This window comes from Pygocentrus nattereri, chromosome 30 (genome assembly GCF_015220715.1).
Source record: "Pygocentrus nattereri isolate fPygNat1 chromosome 30, fPygNat1.pri, whole genome shotgun sequence".
NCBI classification, from domain to species: domain Eukaryota; kingdom Metazoa; phylum Chordata; class Actinopteri; order Characiformes; family Serrasalmidae; genus Pygocentrus; species Pygocentrus nattereri.
The window spans coordinates 17,027,984-17,053,471 of NC_051240.1; the positions used below are offsets into that span (position 1 = coordinate 17,027,984).

A 25,488-nucleotide genomic window follows, 5' to 3' on the forward strand; every position below is an offset into this window, starting at 1 on the left:
AAACTGACAGTCAGAATTTTTACAGTGGTGGTGATAGGAACCAGATGTCTGAAGAGTTTAATGTACATTATTACATAAAAAAAGGTTATAAAGATGCTACATAATGCCTAATTATGTATAATTGTGCATAATTATGTAAATGTCAATTTTATTTCTAGAGCACATTTAAAAACAACGAAGTTGACCAAAGTGCTTTACAAGTTTAAAATTAAGCAATAAATCCAAAAAAGTCAATAAAATAACAAGAATAAAACATAATATAAAGCAACAAATACAATAAATAGAATGCACTAACATGAGATCAGAGACAGAGACAAAAACCCTGAAAGCTCAGACTGAACTTGAATTAAAAGCTAAAGGTAAACAGAAGTTTTTAAGGAGGATTTAAAAGACTGTGTAGACATTGTGTTGACTTATGACATTGTTTTGTGATAGTTTAGCGAAAGTTTTGGCTCTTCTTTTTACAAACATTGTGGAGCTGTACATGCAGAATGCTATGAAACAAAAAAGCGGCCAAAAATGTTTTCCCTTTAGATTTTTTCACTGTAATGAATTTTGAAGACGTTTAGGTTCACTGGTGGTTTCGAAGAGTAATTATGATGAATTATGATTATGAAGCCTGGTTCCTATCACCACCATTGTTAAGAAATCTGAATGGATATGGTTTTTTGGCGACACTTTTTATGAATGTCATCTTTGTAAGCATATATATACATAACATGTTATAACGCATTCAAAAGGCAACGTAATTACGGCTAGATATATTTATAAAAATGCATTATATGTTATAGCCATGCTTATTGTGCATTATGAATTGTTAAGATAATGCATTATAAGCACTGTTCATAACACATAAGAGCTCATAAGCTGTATTAGTCCGCTCTAAGTAAAGTGGAGCGTACTGGACTAAAGCCTCCTCCAGGGTTTAGACTGAGGCTTCAAGTTGAAGGATTTACTGAAGGATTTACTGAAACACAAACACAATAAAGCTCATTACAGGCTTCAAATGTCAGAGTTTAAACTAGAGCAACATCAGTTTCACCCAATGAGGGAAAGTCAATGTTCACCACTGTTAATGTGCACCACCGTTAGCCTGGCACTGACGTAACACTGCATATCCAATATTAGACTTTTAGTTTGGAGCATCTGAATATTCAGAGGTGAAGACCCAAAGATGCAGCTCTAACAGCACCAGACATAAAGAGAAATAAAATACTGGAAATCTCAGGGTGTAAATAAACTTTGTATTCGTCTTTATTTTACACTCTCCAACCTGGAACTGGCTTCTTAGGCACTGATAGTATAACACATTATTAACACTACTTATAGTGCATTATATTAATAACTCATAATGCATAATAAACATGGCTATAAAGTGTAATTCAGTGTAATCCATTTCATAAAGATTTATAACCATGTTTATAATGCCATTATAATACATTATAACATGTTATAAACATGTTTATAGGTGTTTACAAATGTGACACTGATAGAAAGTGTTACCGGTTTTTCTTATTTTTTTTTAACCATTTCATATCAAAATACTTTGGAAAAATATATTTAAATTGAATTGATTTATGCATAACTTTTTTTTTTTAATCACCAGAATTCCTCTTTAATTGCTCACAATTCCACATTTCCTGTGCACTTTATGGGAACAAATGACATCCTTAACGGCTGTGCATGCAGAAAAAAGAAAAGGCCTGCTCTGAAATGCCTTTTAGTGAAAAGCATCTGCGAGGCTTTGCATTTTTTTTTTAATCAAATAAAAATAGAAAGCATGATTAACGTGCGATTATCAATGCAGTGCCATGCTTGGCCACTGCTGCTAAATATCAATCATTATTGTCATTGCACAGCTGGAATCTGTACTCCTCCTTAATCTCCGCAGGCTGTGTGAGCGGCGCATGGCATTCAGATAATAAAAGTCCAGAGAAACAGAGAAGCGCTGCCATTCAGGAGATATTACAGGGACCCCGCACTGAGGCGCATTTCATGCGCTGTAATTCACCTGCCAAGTGGAAGCCCATTATAGATTCATATGTCCACATCAAAGAGAGCTCTCATTTGTCTGACCACACAATAATATTCTCTCTCAGAAATACTTAAACCTCATTGATTTATGTAAAGAGTGTTGATACCTTTAAACAGCTTTCTTTCAAAATGCTAGCCGGGTAGCTCAGGTATGCATGCTGGGTTAGCACAGTCGTTAGTTTTCACTTGATAAACATCACATCAAGCACAGAGACACTGGGAGGAAGGTAGTTTTATGACAGCGTTTTAGGGTTAATAAAAATAAAATCGTAATATTTGGAGGATTAAGTGGTCTAACTGTAGGGGGTCTAACTGTAGGGGGTCTAACTGTAGGGGGGCTGCTATAGCGCGTTGGGGTCTCGGTTGCTGCCCTGGCGCCGGAGCTCCACTCACTCCCGTCTCTCTGTGGATCAATTTGATCTTCATCCTCACTGTCGGGGAAACTTCATGCCCTCTTTGAATGGGGGGAGATGTAGCCCCCCAATAGCCGTGTAGACGACCCTGAGATTCTCCTTCAACACCACAGACAGACGGTTTCCTCCGAGTCCGTCTGGCTCTTTATTCTAGATAAACTCAGTCTCCTGCTCAGCCGGTTCTCATACTAACACCAGGCTGGTGCTGATGAGCAGGAGAGACGGGGGGGCCGAGTGTCTCTTTACGGGTGAATCGATATGAAAGTGCAGCTCCACCAACTCACCGCCCCTCATTTAACACCAGGAGGCGCTGCTTCACTTCGCAAAGCCTTTGGCCACATTATATTTATATATAAACTACACAAATAAATCGATTTTGAAAATGTGTCTCGGGCGCCTAAGACTTTCACACAGTGCTGTATGTATCCGAAAGCTAAACCCAAAGCTATTAAGAACATATAGGTGCTGTATGAGAGCACAAAGTCGAGTTATTGTAGAGTGGAAGCTAAACTGAGTGTGGTGTGTTTAGGCCTTTATTAAGCTGCTATGCTCAGTTTTTCTCTGATATTTTTTCTCATTCCATCTCTGCCACGTTTTTTGGTGCACACACCACTCCACTAATCAGAAGTTCTTCTAAAATAAAAACAGGCAGAATACATTTATTTGGCAGGCTTGGAATAGAAATATGACACATCCTCATTTTAAAATACCATCACTGTTTTTAAATACCGGCATTTCATGATTATTGCAGGATACCTTATTACTGTTATATGACCCACTTCTGCACATCACTTCCAGTCTACGTGCACCATCACACACCTCTCTCTACAGGGACTAGGACCCCAACCCAGATAGCAAGCATATATCAGTCCACTTGCTTGGTAAGGTCGGCACCCCACTGACTGATTGCCACAGCTGGTCCAGCCTCAGACCACCCAGATTATTGCATTCAAGCTCTACCTAGTTTTAATCTCCCCAAACAGATTTCAAATGTACAAAGCCTTTTATTTTGAAAACTACACTAAGACAAACATTACAAATACCTGAAAAAAGATTAGGGGTAATAAAAAATGACTCTGTACTATATTAAAATTATTTACTACACTAATTTACAAAGTATACCTAAAGAAAGGAAGGAAGGAAGGAAGGAAGGAAGGAAGGAAGGAAGGAAGGGGCAGTCGTGGGCTGGAGGTTAGGGAACCAGCCGTGTGACCCGAAGGTCGCCGGTTCGATCCCCAGAGCTGATAGTCCATGACTGAGGCGTCCTTGAGCAAGACACCTAACCCCCAACTGCTCCCCGGGCGCTGCGGATTGGGCTGCCCACCATTCTGGGCAAGTGTGCTCACTGCCCCCTAGTGTGTGTGTGTGCGCTCACTAGTGTGTATGTGGTGTTTCACTTCACGGATGGGTTAAATGTGGAGGTGAAATTTCCCCGCTGTGGGACTAATAAGGGTCTCTTAATCTTAAGGAAAAATAAGTAAATTGGACTGTGAGTGGAAAAATTAACCATCATAGGTGGAATTTTATCTAATACTACGCTTGACCACCGGTGGGCTACCCAGAAAACACCAAGCAAAATACCCGTGGACCACCAGCTTTGCCATCAGAGGGCCAGCAGTGGTCCACTACCCTCTTGCTATCAGGGAAATACCACCACACTGAACACATAGTGTGTGTAGGCCTACGTATGTTCAGTTACTGGTTTATCAGGAATTTTTAAGGCTGTACAACTTTAATTCTGAGAGGCTGACCCAGTTTGGACATTCCAGGCCTGTGCAGGGGTGAGACATCAGTGGCAGAGCAAATGAGAAGAGCAAAATGGAAAACACCAACAGCATTCCAGGGATATGTGTTTTATTAGGTCATCTTTCCAGGACCTGTGCTCCAGTGGCGCACCCTAACGGACTCTTAACCCAGAAAGCAAAAGTGATTAATTCTGCTGATTAATTTCCTCTTCTTTAAGCATCGCAATCGCTAGGCGGCGTAAACACATTCGTTTTTAATTCAAAGAAAACGGTGTAATAAAGGCAAAACAGTCACAGACCGTCGTCTTGATGTCTATCGAACACATAAGGACATAGTTAAGACTTCAGTCTTCTCTGATTATTGCTCGGATGGAAGAAAATGTTTTAGACAGGAAGAATATTTCTGGTTTGAGTTCTCGTCTGCCTGCCTGTTCCTGGATTTTTACTCAGAACAGGTACTTGTAATCTTCCCTTAGCAATTAAAAAAAGCAGCTTTTTACTTTAGCTCTTCTCTGGGTTTATTTACAGTATCAACCAACTTTGTGTAAGCAAAGTATAAACATATATTTGGGTCGTTCTACAGAAACGTCCACTTTTCTGTCTCTCCACAGGAGTCACTAGTGTTACTGACCATCATCGGTGTTCCACATAATAAAGGAAACACCAGAGACGTTTTTAATGAACAATGCATTTTACAGAATAACTGCTACAGAGCATCAAACCACTCGCTGCCCATCAGGGAACGTCCACTAAAATATGGAATTTAATCCATTTATATTCTATTTTTTCACAGTGACCTCAGAATAAAGTCGGTCGCACCAGTGACGTCAGCCAAAAGCTTCATATGAGATCATGAGCTGAATCAGAAGATCTCTGAGAACTGAGAGACACAGTGGAGTCACCATGAGCTTTTCTCCATAGATCCTCAGAAAACAGGTCAGAGGAGGTCGAGTGACGTCATCGGTGTGACTTATTTCAAAATAAGAGTTACACGGTAACCCCAGTGACACGACTCCTGGTTACCACAACTTTCATTATATATTTCTAATATTTATTTGGCACTTGTTTTCTTTATTTTTTCTTCAAAATATGTTACTCACCTTTCACACATGACTGTAGGGACGAGCTCTTCCGTGGTGCTTGGAGTTCTAGATAATTGATTTAAAAGCCAATGTTGCTAAATTGAGGTTCAAGAAAGTGAAATTGGTAAAATAACTTTCATTTTAATATATAAATAAATTGTCAAGTGTAATACATCTGTAAATGCTAGGGGCACAAAAATGGATGTGTCTCAGTTATGTTACTTTAGACCCAATTATTTTATGTTTTTAAGTGGTTTATTATGTGCTACATTGCCCTACAGTCGTATTACATTATTAAGCTTTTATACTTATTTTTATTGTTATTTTTTAGAAGTATTTATTCTAAAAGAAGCATTTATTTTCATTTCTTTTCTCAGTATTGTTTATTTTTTCTCTTTTCGGTTACTTCTCTCTGCGATGGACTGGCGATCTGTCCAGGGTGTATCCTGCTTTTCGCCCAAAGGAGATGCGGCTTAGAAGGTGTGTGTGTGTGTGTGTGTGTGTGTGTGTGTGTGTGTGTGTGTGTGTTTCTTCTCTTTTGCTGACCCTTATTTGCCTTCGATATTGTAAAGTGTACTGAGCTGCATTTTAATATGCGAAAGGTGATATATAAATAAAGTCTATCAGTGAGTTTACATAACTAGACCTGCATTTGGAGGCTACAGCATTCTGCACGCAATGTTTATGGTGAGAGTCTTCATAACTGCAAGGCGTGAGTGGTTCACCTGTTTAACAGCGTACAGCAGCCGGCTATAGCAGTAGACCATGACCAGCACGGGAATGCCCAGGCAGAATATAAAGAGGCAGATGATGTAGGACTGCGACTGTGGGGTTTTGGACGTCCACGTCACTGAACAGCTCATTCCTGCTCCTTCTAGACCGTAACTACTCCAGCCCAGTAGAGGGGGCAATGTCCACAGCAGGGAATAAAGCCAGGAGCCCCCAACAGCCAGCAGGGGCTTTCTGTAGTCAGGGGCCTGCTTGTTGTATACAGTTAAAGTGCTGTACCGCTCATACGACAGGACCACCAGCGAGATCAGTGACACGATACCTGTTGGAGAGTAAAAAGAAAACTATTAGCCTTCTTTAAAAGCCAGAAAGTAAATCAGTGAATTGAAAATGAACCCACTAACGCCGAGGCTTTCCCCTGCATTTCATTTATGATAATGGGACACTGAAAGTCATTGAGCTCTTCAGCATGACCCATTCCACTCTCAGTGTTTGTCTATGTAGAGTGCGTGGCTTCCAGCTTGGTTCTCTACGCCTGTTAGTAATGAGTGTGGCTGAAACACTTGATCTCGCTTAGGTGGGCTGTCCACCTACTTCTACATGAGACGATTACTAATACGATGACTGATACCTCATACACTGTTTTTTTCACACCATTTCACATCAAACCACTCTGAAAAATCTTTACATCTCAGCGATTGAATAATGCAGGAATTTAGAAAAAATATATATACACTGCATTTCTAGGTAAGTATACTATAATACAGTATATATGCTACATACACTGATCAGGCACAACACTCTGACCACCTCCTTGTTTCTACGCTCATTGTCCATTAGCTGCACTCTGTAGTTCTACAGTTACAGACTGTAGTCCATCTGTTTCTCTGATACTCTGTTACCCTGTTCTTCAGTGGTCAGGACCCCCATGGACCCTCACAGAGGAGGTACTATTTGGGTGGTGGATTCTCAGCAGTGCAGTAACACTGACATGGTGGTGGTGTGTTAGTGTGTGTTGTGCTGGTACGAGTGGATCGGACACAGCAGAGGATGACCAACACAAACTGTGCCACAGCTGTTGTCTCTGATTTTATATCTACAATCCACTCGTACCAGGACAACACACACTAACACACCACCTCCATGTGTAAAAGGGGGCTAACAAAGTACCAGAGAAACAGATGAACTACAGTCTGTAACTGTAGAACTACAGAGTGCAGCTATACAGTAAGTGGAGCTGATAAAGTGGACAGTGAGTGTAGAAACAAGGAGGTGGTCAGAATGTTATCCCTGATCTGTCCATCATATTCAAGTTGAGTAGTTAAGATAGTTGTGATGTTAGAAACACAAAAGTAGGTCACTCCTTGCAAAGGCATCTAATTATCCAAGCACATAAATCAGCTCTGGAAAAGAAATGTATGAAAAAAGACACGCGTGTGAAAAAGTCCGTGCAGCCGACATTCATAAACAGCACTGGACAACGCCGTCCCCACAATGGTGCTTTTGTGAATAACTGCCACTTAATGTGTCCATAAATTGGAAACAGAAAGCAAGAAGATTCCAGTCATTTCTCTGAGCAACTGTTCTTTTTCTTCTCATTGTTATTCTGAAATTCTGCTCATGTTGGTTTCCTGGAGAAGGGCTCAATGTCCGAGCAACGCCATCCATTCAGGAAACGGAATGATTGGTTAAGGAGGCACAGTGAATATTTAAAGACTGTAAAAGTACCACAGTCCTTTTCCACAGAAGAAACTGTCAGCTGGAATTATAAATTAATAGAAAATGCCCCAAGCAGCTATGAAAGGGACTAGCTTTCAGCTGGCTTGTGCAACACATCCTCCATTTTTAGAAACTGTGTATATATATTTGTGTGTTCAGACATGCGGCCTAGTTTCCCATCAACACAGCTGAATTATAGGCTCTCTTAATTAATGGCATCCCTTCTAAACTGACCTGTAATTTATGGTAAGACATGGCCAAAGCAGTTTCCACTGGGGAGAGGAGGGACACCCTGTCCTCCTCTTTATAAAGTCAGTTTTTGCCCCCTCCACTTTCAAAGTCAGCTCAAGGTTTTGTGGGAAATCTCTGGCTGTTGTAATCTGGGTGATGGGAATACATTGCGTGCAATGGAAGGAGGTATGCTCTTACATGATGGGGGGGCAAGGCCTCGGTTGTGGGCCCTACCAGCCTATCAAACACAAACTCCTAACAAGTCGCCTAAAGTATATATAACAGATATGAACTGCTAAACTAGCGACATTCTTAGTTATTAGAATTAATAATTGAAGATTCACTGTCATCTCTAACAGCCATGTTTACATGCAGCTGAATAATCTGCACGTATACATCCTTGTCCATGCATTCACTTGGAATACAATTTCTATCTGATTGAACGAGGTACATAATCCTGTAAATAATCAGTTCAATAGAAGAATAATATTAGTGTAAACGCCTGTATCCGATTACATTCCCTATCGGAAAGTTTCAGTCCGTTCTGCATGAGCGTCGCGTCACAGTGAGAGTTTATACCGTTCAACACGGCGGAGCAGAAACTGGTCTGCAGAGGAGACGAAGTTCATGCTCTGATCTTTAAAAGACGGCGGCGGGACGGACGTCCAGCTTATGTGTCTCAGAGCACGACGTCTTCCTCTCGGCCTTCTTTAATAAGGACGTGTGAAGGACGTTTTCCTGAGTCTGACATAATTTTAAAGCAGTTAAAAACACAAGCACTGCTCACTGCTGCTCATCTCACGTGATGCTTCACATGGTTCTTTACGCATGCATGTAATTCTGGATCTGATTACTTGTAGTGAGCATGTAAACTGAGATTTTCATCAGACTGTTGAGTAGAGTGAGAAATATAAACACCTCAGTCCGGATCTCTAATCAGAATGAATTCAATCGGATCGGCAGAAAAATCTTTGCACGTAAACACAGCCAGTGTTTCATCTCCTTTGTTAGCAGCGTCAGATCTACCATCATGTACCTCGATTATTTTTCACTTCTTTCTGCTCTTTCAGTCACTTTTCTTTGGTTATTGGATTTTAAAGCTAAAGTCAATACAATTTAAAATGAGCAGTAAGAATCATTTTAATTACTTGACTGTTCATGTGATTTAACCCTTTAAGACCTACTGTCACACTTTTTGCATACTCTTGCATTTTTGCACATTTTACCACAATTTTGCTGTTTCTTTTGTGGACAGAATGATAGTGTCATGTATTCCAAGCTTCAGCTCCACCTTGGCTAATCACATGTCATCAAAAATATTTTTACACATTATACTTGTGAACTAGCCCATAAAATCACAGTAAGCACATAAACATGCTTCATTTTTTGTAAGCTATTTTAAAATTTAGCTTCTTTTGTTTTTCAACTTGGCCTTTTTTCTGAGTGGCATCCCTCTGCATTAATATGAAACACTGCTTATGTGTAAGAGTTCAATATCAGTCAGATCTTAGTGAAAGCACCGGATTTATTGACGTGAGGCAGTGTGGAATTCCAGAGGCAGGCGTGGGTCGAAACCAGAACAGCATATATGATCACCAGAGTGATCATGACACCAAGCAGACAAGTGCAAATGGATAATCCAATACGCAAGGTAGCCAAAACAAGCAAAAACATCAAAACCAGGAACCCAAAAACAGGCAAACATAACCAAAGGGGGAGGGCAAAAAAAAGGCAAAGAGTCAGGCACGAAAACAAGAGCAGGCATAAAAGCCCGGGCTTAAGTACTATACCCGCGAGTCACATGATCACCTAACACAGGTGCAGAGAGTCAGTAATCTGGTGATTGTGATCGGAACCAGGTGCGTGGCTGATCCTCACCAAACCTGTGATCACCCAGAGTCTGGGAAATGAAGTCCGCTCTGGACTCCGAAGCTGTTAGAAAGTCTGAGGTCACATGTTCTCCCAAAGTATCTTGGGAGATGGAGTTCACAACACTGAGAAGATCTGTCTGCGGCGTGACAATACGAAAGTTCTTTCTGCAGTTTATGTACAGAATTATGAAAAAGTGCTTTTCAAATGCCACACAAATCGTCTGCATCATGATTCCAAAATCACTCATGTTTTTCACCAAGTTTGGACTTTGAATGCTCTACTTATTTACTTTTTGTCTGTGGGCACCCCGAAGGGCAGGGCTTGGGCAGTCGTTTTTTTTTTTTGTGCAATTGAGTCCATTTTAATTGAACACTGAACCAGAAAATACCAGAAAGCAAATTAGCAAAGGGTTCCTCTTCATTTCCTGAGTGGAACCTGACATTGACCCCTCTTTAAGCAGATAATGAGATGATCTGCCACACAGAGATAGCAGAACTGCTCTTAACATAAAAGTGCAACTATCAGAGCAAGTAATTCCTTGAGCCTCACATCATAAGTGAAAACCAACACAAACAGTGAAAGATCTATACATTAAGACCAACTGACCTATGGACACCAGCCGGGGATTAAAGGATTTGACCCAAGCAAATGATTCAATTTGAGATTTTTTCTGATCTTTTAATGCTTGAGCAGCTGTTGAGCGTCGGTGTGAGTCTGATTCAGAATACTAAATAGAGCTGGAGATGTAGGATTCTCAGAAAATCATTAACCAGCAGGATAGCTTATGATTCCTATAAGCAACAGCCTTTGTTTCAGTCAAAGGATTTTTTAACTGCTCTACTAAATGTTTAAGATGTAAAGTAATTCAAAGTTTTGAATTTATTATTTGATGTAAAATGTACAATCAGTCTATTATTAAATACATACAGGGTGTTTTGAGACAAAATAGTCCCCAAAGAAAACTTATTTCTTCTGATTTAACACCATTTTATTGTCTACATTACATATAAAACCTCAGACGATGCCTGTAGTGTCACTGATTGTTTTGCACGATAAAAGAACCTGAAAAAGTGCAAAAAAATACAGTGACTGCACAGCTTAAGCTTGCTAAGATGTTGCTAGGGTGTTGTTAGGGTGTTGATGTTGTATCCTAGACGATTGCTAGGGTGTTGCTTTGTGGCTGCTATGGTATCGCAGGTGGTTGCTAGGTGATCGCTTGTGGTAGCTATGATATCCTCCATGGTTAATAGAGTGTTCTTAATGGGCTTCACAATATAAGCTGGGTGCACAAACTTTTGAACCCCATTCATTCCTATGGGAAAAATAACATCATGACTGTTTTTTCAGCGGTCAGGACCCCCATGGACCATGGTGTCTGAGTAGATCAGACACAGCAGTCATACATCGTCATACATCTTTACATATTAATCTTCACATGCACAGCCTCAAAAAGAAGATCTGGCTCTATGTTTAGGTCTCAAATGCAATTCACGTACATCTTTGGAAGACACGTTCTTCACCAAGTTTTGACTGAGTTCTCTTTGAATTCTCTTTCAATGCACTCACAATTATCAGATTAATTACCATTGGAAGGGGGTCCGAAGCACAACCCAAGCTATGAAATGTTCTTCCCACATTGTGTGCAATTACACATTTCTGCCAGAGGGGGCTCCAAATCCCCAAAACTTACATAGTATAGCTTTATTAAACAGCACTTGTTTTTAAGAAACTTCAAAAGATCAGAAGGTGTGACACTATTTTTATGTATTGCAAAAGATCAAACATATGTTCATCATGATTGTGGCCTGGATTTAAATGAATGTAGGAGTCTAGTGTGAACACCCAATTGCTGAAGGGCAAGCACCCTCTAAGGCTACATGCACGCCTCTGCTGGTTTCATTCCAACCACCTTGACACCTCTGCCATATGACTTCTCCTTATGTGGAGGGGGATTCTCCACTGGCCAAGGCAGAGATAAGGTTAGATAACTGTGAGATTGCGTTGGGGAGGGCCAGTAAATGTAAGCAGGATGACCACATCATGTGCTGCAGTGGCTGGAATGGAGAAATTGAATGAGTTGGGTAATAGGATCTAAGCCCAAAGTTGAGGGAGGTTGGCATTTTACATGCCTAGTACTGATACTCGCTGGCCTTTTTAACAGAGCCACATCACTTTGTATGTTTAGCTCATCTATTGCTGGGTCAACCTCCACCCCTTCAGCGGAAAGGATGCCTGAACTGGGGACTGCAGGTGTAGTTTCATGCATTTCTCTGTGTATCTTCCTGTTTTTTTATTTTTTTTTTTATCATGAAACTTTTCATGCAACCCTTAATGACGTGGTAATATTATGGTGCTACAACCTTATTGGCTGCAGTAGTGTTGCTGGGGCCTTTGAAGACTGTACACTTAGACTTGCCCATTTACACCGATCAGGCATAACATTCTGATCACCTCCTCGTTTCTACCCTCATCGTCCACTTTATCAGCTCCACTGACTGTATAGCTGCACTCTGTAGTTCTACAGTTACAGACTGTAGTCCATCTGTTTCTCTGATACTCTGTTACCCTGTTCTTCAGTGGTCAGGACCCCCATGGACCCTCACAAAGCAGGTACTATTTGGGTGGTGGGTCATTCTGAGCACTGCAGTAACACTGATGTGGTGGTGGTGTGTTAGTGTGTGTTGTGCTGGTCTGAGTGGATCAGACACGGCAGTGCTGCTGGAGTTTTTAAACACCTCAGTGTCGCTGCTGGACTGAGAAAAGTCCACCAACCAAAAACATCCAGCCAACAGCGTCCTGTGACCACTGACGAAGGACCAGAGGATGACCAACACAAACTGTGCAGCAGCAGATGAGCTGTCGTCTCTGACTTTACATCTACAAGGTGGACTTACAAGGGAGGAGGGCCTATTAGAGTGGACAGTGAGGGGGAATAGTACCTGCTCTGTGAGGGTCCATGGGGGTCCTGGCCACTGAAGAACAGGGTAACAGAGAATCAGTGAAACAGATGGACTACAGTCTGTAACTGTAGAACTACAGAGTGCAGCTATACAGTAAGTGGAGCTGATAAAGTGGACGATGAGTGTAGAAACAAGGAGGTGGTCATGATAGATGTGGTAGGAAGTGGCAGATAAACTGTGCAGCAGATGGGCTACAGTCAATATATCAGTGCAGTAAGTGTACCTGATAAAATGGTGTGTACCTAATAACCTGACTCAGCCTAAATATGGCTATTTATCTTTCTACTGTGCAGCATTCAGATCAACAGTCGATTATAATTAATCCACACACTGGAGCCTGGATATTACATAGCTCATCAAATCCAATACTTCACATCTACACATGTCATATGCATTCATCAATGCTATTTGATGAACGTGGATGAGATGTGTAGATGTGAAGTATTGGATTTGATGAGATGTATGGATGTAATTCAAGGCTCTTTGATTCTGGTTCCTTTGATGAAACTCGCTGGGTCTCATATCCATTTGGGTGAGCAGGTTAATGATGTCAGCATCTTCCTGTGAGTTGTTCTCCAAAGTCCTTAATTCATCACAGATCAAACGCTCACACCAAACATAGAGCACTGAGCAAAAGTCCACTCTTTGTTCATTAGATTTGCTGTTGAAATAGCCATTAAGTGCAAGTTATTCTTTTTTCTGGAGATAATTCTGAGGAGATCAGATATAAGATGGTTTGCAGAGAAATAAATGAGACAAACTGTCCAAAACTGGAGTTTAAAAAAAATCTGAAACGATAAAATCTGAAAGGTGCGAGACCTTTCAGCCCGTCAGAACTGCCCCCATCAGGTAAATAACACTTAAAGCTTTCATCTCTGAGAGAGAGGAGAAGATCAAGCTGCTTCAGATCTGAAAACATCCACAGGTGCTCCTGTCCATCCTTCCAAGGTGAGAAGACCACTCAACATTGTTAGTGAGTTCTATTCTGGAGGCAGATGCCTAACCGGTCACTGCCTTCAAAGGCAGCCCTCTCATTTTAACCGAAAATGAACCTTAGTAGGCGTCACAATCGGGACAGAGCTTCATGACTTTCACTGCTCTTTGCACATCTCATCTGTTTACCCACAGTCACTGTTTAGCTTACACTCACCTCCGACTGTAAAAGATCGGCTCTCACATCTGCAGCAGCTGTTTTCCTGGCATTAATACTGTTGTGGTTTGTGTAGCCGTAAGACTCTTAAATTGCAATTAGACGTCACTGCAATGGCACTTCGTGTCCACTTATTCATCTCTGCTGCTGTACAGAATCAGTGCCTACACTATATCACCCCTACATTATATCACCCCTGCACTATATCACCCCTACACTATATCACCCCTGCACTATATCACCCCTACACTATATCACCCCTACACTATATCACCCCTATATGTCACTTTATACACATCACTTTATACAATACCAGTATTAAGATGTACACCTTCTATCTCGTACTCATACTGCTGTGGTCCATGCTGCTGTTATTTGCACCTTCTATTTACTGTTTATGTTACTTTGGGAGTTTAACTGGACCGTGAGTACAATGTTTCGTTCCACCTCACGTACCACATGTGATGCGAATGACAATAAAAGCTTTATCTTATCTTATCTTATCTTATCTTATCTTATCTTATCTTATCTTATCTTATCTTAAATGGCAGTTATTATTATAAAGTCTGAGGTGCCAGAATGTAACTGCTGCCCCATTTAAGGTGGAGCATGACAATTCAACCAAGAAGCTGGAGAACAGGAAGCCAGCTTGAACTCATTGTCCTTTGTGGTTAAAATCAAGCCTGTATGTAATGTTACCGTCCTGTCCAACCTGTAAAACTCAGAACATGTAAAAGTTACAGAAAAAAGTTTGATTGTTCACTGTGTCCCAATTCCCAAGCTAATGACAACTTTAACGATGCACTGCTTTCAAGACGGCAGGATGAAAGGTTAGGGTAAACGAAATGACGTCCGAATTGAACGTTTAAACATCTTTTCGACTCTTTTCTGTAGTGAAGGCAGCATGTAAATCAAGTAGACACTCCCATCTCTGTTAAACTGAGATATTTTATCCTGTGGAAATCACTCATAAACATTACAGACATCCTGTGGTAAACTGACAGCACCTCCCCATGAAAAACTAATCCAATCTGAATAGGGCTTTAGGCCCGAAACGTACTTCACGCAGGGATGCAACCGCAGATGCTTCGAACCACGCAGACGTCTTTTCACGCATAGTTGCGTTCAAAGATGTGTCACAACGCATTTCATAACGTGACACAAGCAAAAGCTGCATTCTGAGCAGCAAGGGGCGCTATGACAACAGCCAAGCCTGACCAAGCGGGCTCGCACCACTAGCGTGCTTCTCAACAGAGTCTCACCCAAAGAAGGCATAAAAATATGATCAATCATCGCATTTCTAAATCCTAGAGAAGAGGTAAAGCAGCTCACGCTCCTCTACTGTCCACGTTTAGCTGTTGAGGCTGTGGGAAGAACAGTAGATCCCCCTCTGATTCGTCCTCTATTGCCCCCTTCAGTACTGAGTGTTTTAACCTCCACAGCAACAAAAGAAGTTTGTACAGAAGGACCGAGGGTTTGCAGTGCGTTGGCCAAGCGCTGTCATTTCCGTCCGCATCCTTACGTAAAGTATGTTTCGGGCCTTAGAAGTCGGTTGCATTTGGCTGCATCTCACAGGCTAAGTAATCCCAATCACAACTTTAGACTCATCAGTGCATAAAAGTAGTCACAAATGTCCTGTTTTGGTGCCTCCATACCTAAGAAACTCGCTTTCCACAGGATATGACAGTGTTTTTACTGACATGTTGATTCACATGAATTTAATTACAGAAGGAAATTTTACTGACTGGCATAAATTACTGACATGGTGCATGTGCGTGCGTCTAAAATTCACTGAGAAATGGCAGTAAAAAAACACATTACCCCATCTACTCATGTAAAACTGGCTGTCACACCTCCATCTGGATCTGTCAATCTAACATACTCCAACTCCCTGAGCTCTCTTGGAGATCACATGACTGTTCCACCAACCACAACCAATCGTCATTCCCCTTCGCTGATCTGTTGCACCCGTTTCGTTTCTTATAGGACTAAGAGTAGTTAGTACTGAATGACTAAGAGTAGTTAGTACTGAATGACTAAGAGTAGTTAGTACTGAATGACTAAGAGTAGTTAGTACTGAATGACTAAGAGTAGTTAGTACTGAATGACTAGGAGAAGTTAGTGGTTAGTGTTTAAAGTTAGGATATTGCTTCATGCATTGCCCTTTTTGTGTATCGAACTGTCCTGGATTTACGACTCCGCCTTTTGTCTTTGCCCCTTTTGGTCTTGCTTGCCTGTTTTGTAGAATTGTTCTTTTCTACTGAACTGCTTTGGATTTGACCCACGCCTGTTTTTGACAACCAGCTTGGATTCTGTGTTAATCAGTAAAGCCTTTTCCTCTAACCTTATCCACGAGTGTCTGATCAGTTCTGTGGTGTTACAGTGGCTTAAGACTAAACCATGAGGAACGGAAAATATGCCTGCAGATTTCTTGGAAAAACCAAAAGCACAGTTCTTCTAATGCACAGCACTACAGGGAGTTTCACTTGAAAGAGGCCCTGAATTCTGTAATAACTCTCACTAGGACGCATCAATCTGATCCAAACTATGTGCAATGAGCTCCTCAGTATATGGAGCTACGAACAAGCCGGGGTGCCCCTGCATCGGAGCGATGGGGTAGGTGACGGACAGCCGTCGCAACGTTTAACCTCCGTTTGCAACTTCCAAGCGCAGACCCCCTGTACTGCTTCATAAACCTGGCAGAAAACGGAAATCACTTCCAGCATCACATGTAAATCAATCAATTACACATACATCAAGGTATGTAGTGCATTCTTTGGGTCCAGATTGCTTCATCCTAACGAGAGTTACAGCCTCCTTCGGGTGAATCTCCCTGTATACGCTAAAGTTCAATCAAGAGTATTGGGGGTCCTGCAAAAAAGCAGGATGACCCTAAACCAAACGCACAAGAACATTTCTGTTCCAAAGGGCTATAGATATGAACTAACAGCAATGTGAGTTCGGGTAGAAGTTGTAGAGAGAGCACAAACATTTATGAGTAAATTTGTTAGTTTTGTAATACTGAGGCAGCAGAATAAGCCCGACTCCCTCCCAGTGAGCCACAGGTGAATAATTACATGGTGTGAAATTTAATAAATGGTCTATCATCCTGGTTGTGAAGCAAATGACTGAGCAACAAAAGAAGACAGTCGGGTGGCCGATAACACACACTGACATTCCCTGATGGGCAAGACACTGCAATAGTCATTATTATGCTTTCTTCGTGACATTCCTTACATTTTCAATTAATGAATGAGAGAAACTATTAAAGAAGCAGACAGAAATCAGAGATTTATCATTTCTCTTTTTCCAAAACCTTCCTGACAGAAACTCTCTCTTTTTTTTCCATTATGATGATGATGATGATGAAAGAACCTGAAAAGTGAGCACTAGTCTTCTGATGTCTGCATTGGATTTGCATCTGAGACCACTTTCTCTTGAACCTAGATCAAATACGTGAGAAGCCTCCTGTTATCAAATGATTCCTCAGACCACCTTTAGCAGCCCACACCCCAACGCAGTGTGCTGCAACCTTCAAAGCTGTTTAATCATGGCTATGTGGGTGAAAATCAAAATCATGCCTTCAGTTCACGATCGAAGCATAAGCAGCGATATTGGACCTGTCGGCGGAGGGTGGGGAACTCTGAGAACGTGGCTGGAGAGCCAGGCATGATCTCACACCGAGAATGTGGGTGGGACCATAGACTTATTAGGGTGAGAACAAACTGAGAGTGAAGTTTCTAACCCAAACCAATGCCTCATGGAGCTCAGGCTTAAAGTACACTCTTGCTTCTCCAAGAGTTCTTTAGTAAAGACAGTGGTTCAGTGGTTCTAGAACCATGAACAGTCCATGAATCACATGAACCATTTGCATGCTAAAAGGTTCTTTGCATGGTAAAGTGGGTCTTCAGATCAATCCAGAATGTGTGGTTTTATATGAAACTATATGTAGACCGATCAGGCACAACATTATGACCACCTCCTCGTTTCTACACTCTCTGTCCACTTTATCAGCTCCACTTACTCTAGAGCTGCACTCTGTAGTTCTACAGTTACAGACTGTAGTCCATCTGTTTCTCTGATACTCTGTTACCCTGTTCTTCAGTGGTCAGGACCCCCATGGACCCTCACAGAGCAGGCACTATTTGGGTGGTGGATCATTCTCAGCACTGCAGTAACACTGACGTGGTGGTGGTGTGTTAGTGTGTGTTGTGCTGGAATGAGTGGATCAGACCCTCACTGTCCACTCCATTAGACACTCCTACCTTGTCAGTCCACCTTGTAGATGTAAAGTCAGAGACGACAGCTCATCTGCTGCTGCACAGTTTGTGTTGGTCGTCCTCTAGTCCTTCATCAGTGGTCACAGGACGCTGTTGGCTGGATATTTCTGGTTCTCAGCAGCAGTGACACTGAGGTGCTTAAAAACTCCAGCAGCTCTGCTGTGTCTGATCCACTGAGACCAGCGCAACACACCACCACCACGTCAGTGTTACTGCAGTGCTGAGAGTGACCCACCATCCAAATAGTACCTGCTCTGTGAGGGTCCATGGGGGTCCTGACCACGGAAGAATGCATGTTTTAAGAACGCTGGTATCTGGAATCATATGACTGTCATATGACTGGACGCCTTAAGATAAGGTTATGGAATATCTGGTAGTGTCAGTATCTCAAAGAACTGCTGGCTTCATACAAACCATGCTGAACTCTAAATGAACCACATTATATTTGCAGCTGAATTAGCCGTCAGCTTCAACTGGACTATCTTTACAGCTGATCAGAGCACACTGGCTGGTCAGACTCAGAAACAGCCACATAAAGCCAACTCTAGCACAACCAGAACATGGAAAAAAAGGGAAGCTTCTTCTTTATATCATAGAACTCATGACTCACTCAACATGGCCTGTCATTTGCTGTGGCAGTGAAAGAAGTCGCACATAGGGCCACTATCCATTAATGTCCATTACTGTCCTGCCAGCTCCCAGCTCTATCCCCGCATTGTTTGATCTCCTTTAATAATGCAGTGCTGGGGGAAAATTGCTTAATTATTCAACACATGATTACGCAAGGTCCATCCACGTCCACTTTGCTGAGCTTTAAGTGACCAAGCAGCTATAGATGAGTGGCCAGCAGCCTGCAGAAAAAAACCCCAGGCAAAACGTCCAGGGTTCTGAGTCACCTGTGGAGCGGTCTGCAGAGGACTTGTCAGGCCAAAATAAAAAACAGGCAGGAGATACTGATGCACACAGTGCTTCCGATCATTAATAGACACACTATTTGATCAAATAATGAACACTGAAAGACAATAGTGGACATAATGGCTATGCTGAGAGGTTATTTGAGTAGTGAGTACATGCAGGAGGCAATGATGAAGTCAGAAGCTTGGTGTGGTCTTTCGAGACCAATACATATACACTATATTGCCAAAAGTATTCACTCGTCTGGCTTCACACACATATGAACTTGAGTGTCATCCCATTCTGAATCCATAGGGTTTAATATGATGTCGGCCCACCCTTTGCAGCTATAACAGCTTCAGCTCTTCTGGGAAGGCTTTCCACAAGGGTTAGGAGTGTGTTTATGGGAATTTTTGACCGTTCTTCCAGAAGCACATTTGTGAGGTCAGACAGTGATGTTGGACGAGAAGGCCTGGCTCACAGTCTCCACTCTAATTCAGCCCAAAGGTGTTCTATCGGGTTGAGGTCAGGACTCTGTGCAGGCCAGTCAAGTTCTTCCACACCAAACTGGCTCATCCGGCCATCATAGGCATACTCTTGAATGTACCATATGAATATACTACACATAGTACAAACCCAATTCAAAAAAGTTGGGATATTATGTTAATTAAGCAATAGAACCTGAGAGGGAGTGTATTAGTGTGAGATAACATCACCGCTGTGATTTGGTGTCTGTAGTTATTGGTGATAACTCCCTCGTCGAGTGTTCTACTGCTTTAATACAGCAGTTAAATAAAAACAGTAAGAAATGAATAAACTGGCCGTGAACGCGGCGTTTAATATGTTTTAATGTTCAGTTCCTTCCTCCTAATTAGAGCTCCTTAACGAGCAGCTCGTTGCTACGTCAGAGTAATGAGCTCCGCCCACTCGCTGCTCAGCCGGCAGTTCGTTCTCCAGCTCCTTCTTCATAACCACTGAGCAGCTTTTCTGTGTTTTATTGGGTCAGTTTTATGGCTCAGTCTGATTTGGTCCGACTCTGAAGATCAGACACATTTGGCGAATGGTGTTGGGTTCATTTCTGGCTGATTCCAGGTTGTTCAGCTGTTCTTCTGTCACAGCTGCCTACTGAAAAGCTGCTCAGTGGTGACGACAGTTGGGAATTTAGTGTCGTTGAAATGCTTAATATGCAAGTTTTCAATGGGAGACAGTTCTGGACTGCAGGCAGGCCTATCTGGCACCTGCACTCTCTGAATACACAGCCATGCTGCTGTAACATGTGGTGTATTGAAATAAGTATGGAGGTCCTTGAAAAAGACGGCATATAGAAGGCAGCAAATCTCCCCTGTCCAAAGAAAAAACTTTTTCCATTTTTGTCAATTTTTATTTTTCTACATAATTTGAACACAGATTATATGATGATTGGGCCACTAGAAATGCTCCACAATCACTCAGAATAAAACACTTTTTACATTAATTTACATTACAAATTCAAATCAAAATCCATGACAGACTTTTGGCTTTCGATAATCTGGATGGCCAAGAAAACACAATATGATGTCAATTATTTCCACAAATAATCTGAAATGTGCGTCATTGGGCAACAATATGTTTCCAAGAGTGTAGATACAAGGTAGCAGTACTTAATGAAGTGGCTGCTCAGTGTATATGCATGCATACATAAGTGCATTACACTGTTTTATGAACTGCAGGACATTTTTCTTAGTCAAATAGTGATCATTTACCATAATGAAATAAACTACCTAGTCCATAAAATATTGCTATGTTGCATCACTCAATACTGAGCTCCAAACTGCCTGTCAAAGCAACACCAGGACAAGAACTTTGCTTTGGGAGCTTCATGAATGACATGAAAGACAATCTGATAGTAGCTACAAAAGACCTGCAGCAGAAGCTGCTTTTTTGAGGTGGATATACATTACAACCATCCATCCATCCATCTTCAAAGCCACTTGTCCTACTGGGCTGTTGAATATGCATTACAGCAGAATGTTTATTATCAGGTTCAGAAACTCTCCCCACAGAGGTACATGGACCGTCTCGTCTACACTGCATGCTAGGATGACCACAGATAGTGGCCTCTTTCCTCTCATCAGTTTTATCAGTCTGATAGGAAAGAAATAATTGTTAATGAAAAGAAGTGCTAATGAAATGCGAGCGATTGATATCTTGCAATGAGCAATGAAGCTTTCAGAGGGCACTCAGTTCATTTGCATATTTGTGAGCCCCGCGGCTGCCTGCAGGTCTGGCGTTTAAAGCCCTAGTGTAGTCACTCTAAGTGTTTACTGTTATTTCAGGAATGTGTTATGTATCTCTTGGACTACAGAGTTAGGTGATGGTTGTGTTACTATCACTGGGAGACCAGCAGGCTTTGTTCAGTTTCCCAGCTGGGCTGTAAAGAGGATAAAATAACTTTTAATGAGGTCCATATTGCAGAAATATGATCTATTTCACACTAGGAGTAAATCACACTGCCAAATATGTGCCCTGCACCAAGTTTTCATCCCTCCATTACTCCCTTATGTGCCTATTTTATTTGTTTGTTTCCCTCCGTTCTTCCATAAACTGTGATTACTTCTGAGAACTGCTGTGACTCAGTTTAGTTTTGTTTTATTTTTTTTAGCAAATTACTAAACTATTTATTGACCAAATAATTTTCAGCTGAAAATATATGTTAAAGACTATATACAAAATCAGTGGACAGTCTCACTTTGGTTTTATTGGGGCGCTAATTATTATCACTACTACTACTACTACTACTATTAATAATAATAATAATAATAATAATAATAATAATAATAATAATAATAATAATAATAATAATAATAATAATAATAATATGTTTCTAACTAAATCAAGTTAGTTTACAGTTAGATTGTACAACCCCATTTCCAAAAAAGTTGGGACACTGAAAAATTTAATGATGTGCAAATGACTTTACTAGCCTGTTTATTGTCCCCGTCCCAACTTTTTTGGAACATGTTGCTGACATGAAATTAAAAATGACATTTATTTTTCAAAAAACAATAACATTTCTCAGTAACATTTGGTATGTTGCCTTTGACACATTTTCAATGAAACATAAGTTAAAATGACTTGCACATCATTGCATTTTGTTTTTATATATTTTTCACAGCGTACCAACTTTTTTGGAAATGTGGTTTTAGAATTTTTGATGTTACCATCAGCCTAAGTTGATTTTATATACACTTTTATATACACTATACGGCCAAATGTCTGTGAACATCTTTCCTCATTATTGATTTCAGGTGTTTCAGCAACACCCATTGCTATCAAGTGTATAAAATCAAGTACATAGCCTTGCAGTCTCCATAGTCAAACACAGGCACAAGGATCGGTTGTATTGAAGAGCTCAGTGACTTTAAACCTGGCGCCGTCACAGGATGCCACCTTTGCCAAAAACCATTGTGAAACGTCAGCTGTAAGTGCCATTGTGAAATGGAAGCATCTTGGAGCAACAACACCTCAGCCATGAGGAGGTAGACCAGGCAAACTCAAAGAGCAGGGCTGCTGAGCACTAAACCTTGTACTGCAAACAATCACCCAATCTCTGTTGCATCACTCACTACAGAGATGCAAACTGCCTCTTGGAACATCAACCCAAGAACTGTGTGTTGGTAGCTTCATGATGTGAGCTTCCATGGCCGAGTAGTTTCAAACAAGCCTAAGATCACAAAGTGCAACACCAAGCATCGGCTGGAGTGCACAAAGCAGGTCCATAAAGACACGGATGAGCCAGTTTGGTGTGGAAGAACTTGACTGGCCTGCACAGAGTCCTGACCTTAACCCCATAGAACACCTTTGGGATGAATTAGAGTGGAGACTGTGAGCCAGACCTTCTCATCCAACATCAGTGTCTGACCTCACAAATGCACTTCTGGAAGAACGGTCAGAAATTCCCATAAACACTCCTAACCCTTGTGGAAAGCCTTCCCAGAAGAGTTGAAGCTGCTATAGCTGCAAAGGGTGGGCCAACATCATATTAAACCCTATGAATTAAGAATGGGATGTCGCTCAAATTCATATGTGTGTGAAGCCAGACGAGTGAATACTTTGGGCAATATAGTGTAGAATGCTGTCACTAAGCATGTCATAGATCCACATGAAAACTTGTTGCCTTTTGGTAAAATTTGCCATTTTTAATGTTGAGCATATGGTTTGTGAATTGTGTAGATTGAAAGAGTTTTTAATTTCGATCCCTGTGGTCAACAAGGAGAATTCTGAAGAAGCATCACCTTCCCTAGCAGCAGATCATGGTCATTTACATTCACATATAATAATTTTAGACAATGAAAATTTTAAAAAAGTTTAAAAAATAATGAAGCTGGTTTCATTTTGTCTTCAGTAGCTTTAGCATGGCAGTGAAAAATCCTAATATGACATATATTATTATAACAAATAGTTAATTGTCAACTGATAAAGAACACATTGATTTATATGAACTGTATGACTGAATGTCTGTAAATGGCAAGTGGCAATCAGTGGGGTCCAAGCACGGCACACCTGTAGTTAGTGTATGTCTACTGGAAGTTGCAACACAAATGAAGGTCAAAGTTTTAAGAATGGCCTGTTTATAAAAGGCAAAAGCAGAACAAACACATTTCAGTCATTTTGTGCACAGTGATATTTTAACCTTGGTATGGTAAGCAATAGATTTTTAAGTCCACATTTGACTCAAGGGAAGCAGTTTCAAGGCAATACAATTATTTGCATGACTATGGCCCCATTATGGCTCTACCTTAAAAAAAATCCTAGAATCACCACTGAGTATTGGGGCAATGATGCATTCAGTGGGCATTTAGCACAGTCTTAATTTGCACATTTGAGAAATGGGACACACTTGGACACTAATAAGGTACTTAGTATTTACCAGACATAAAAATCTTTCTCTGGCACTGTCCTTGACTGATCCACAGGTGGCCACAGTGCCAATTAATGGATATATTAGCCAATCCCTACTGTGTGTTTGCATTTATTGTGGAGGGAAAGGTTCATGATTTTGCTCACAGTAGGAGTTAAGCTCTTATCTTATTATGTGTCAGCTGTGTTCTTGGCATGCATTGCAATCATATAAAAGATAAAGATCACTCCTGCATTTTTCAGGCTTTCACAACACAAGCATGCACAGTCCTCCCTAAAGCAAAAAGACCCGACTGTTATTGAAAGCCAGAGGTGATAAATAAAGCCTGTACTTTCACAAGAACTGGCAACACAAATGACCACCAGGGACATGAACACATCTTCAACACTTTGACCAATTCAAAGTTTCACCATAAAAAAATTCACAATTTTTGATGATATTCATTATATTTCTTAACCATAAATGCACCATATACACTCACCGGCCACTTTAGTTCAGTTGCTTGGTAACACAGATAGCTAATCAGCCAATCACACAGCTGCAGCTCAATGCATTTAGGCCTGTAGAGGTGGTCAAGACAACTTGATGAAATGCAGACCGAGCATCAGAACGGGGAAGAAAGGGGATTTAAGGGGCTTTGAACGTGGTGTGGTTGTTGGTGCCAGACGGGCCGGTCTGAGTATTTCAGAAACTGCTGATCTGCTGGGATTTTCACACACAACCATCTCTAGGGTTTACAGAGAACGGTCCGAATAAGAGGAAATATCCAGTGAGCGGTCAGTTGTGTGGACGAAAATGCCTTGTTGGTGTGAGAGGTCAGAGGAGAATGGGCAGACTGGTTCCAGATGATAGAAAGGCAGCAGGAACTCAAATAACCAACCAGAATCTCTGAGGAACGTTTCCAACACCTTGTTGAAAGTCTGGCACGAAGAATTAAGACAGTTCTGAAGGAAAAAGGGGGTCCAGCCTTTTACTAGCAAGGTGTACCTAATAAAGTGGCCAGTGAGTGTAGTCAAAACATAGGTTCCTTGGAGCGATGCCTTAGAAGAACCACACATTCTCCGAAAAAGCTTTTGAATGGATTGTTTAGCTTGCTCATTGGCTTCTAGTGTATCGTGAGTGTCCTTTGAGACAGCAAGTTTTCCGTTCTTATAACACAACTGGTTTAAATAATTGTAGATTGCCAGGTTACATGAATAAGACTCCTTGGGCAAGACTCCAAATTCTCCATTTGTCCACCACTGTCACATGATTGAACTGTACGTGGCTCTGGAGAACATCATCAGCCTTTAGCTTTAAGCACCTTTACGCACCTCTAGCTTTAAGTACTACTGTTTTAAGAGTGGAGAGAGTAATCCAGTCCAGTTTGTGTGGAAACTCAGCATCAGTCCTGCTGGCCCAGTCTTACAGCATGCATAATCTTTACCTCTCTCTCTCTTCTCTCTCTCTCCCTCTCTCTCTCTTCTCTCTCTCTCTCTC

General features: G+C 41.3%; 1 protein-coding gene across 1 annotated transcript in view; it reads right to left on the reverse strand.

Moving 5' to 3' along the window:
* The window catches only part of tmtops2a (teleost multiple tissue opsin 2a), a 39,152-nt gene that overhangs the window by 11,921 nt on the left and 1,743 nt on the right, over window positions 1-25,488 (reverse strand). The window contains exon 2 of the mRNA XM_017714917.2: window positions 6,000-6,325. Coding sequence (XP_017570406.1) covers window positions 6,000-6,325 — 326 coding nt within the window. The remainder of the gene's footprint in view (window positions 1-5,999; window positions 6,326-25,488) is intronic.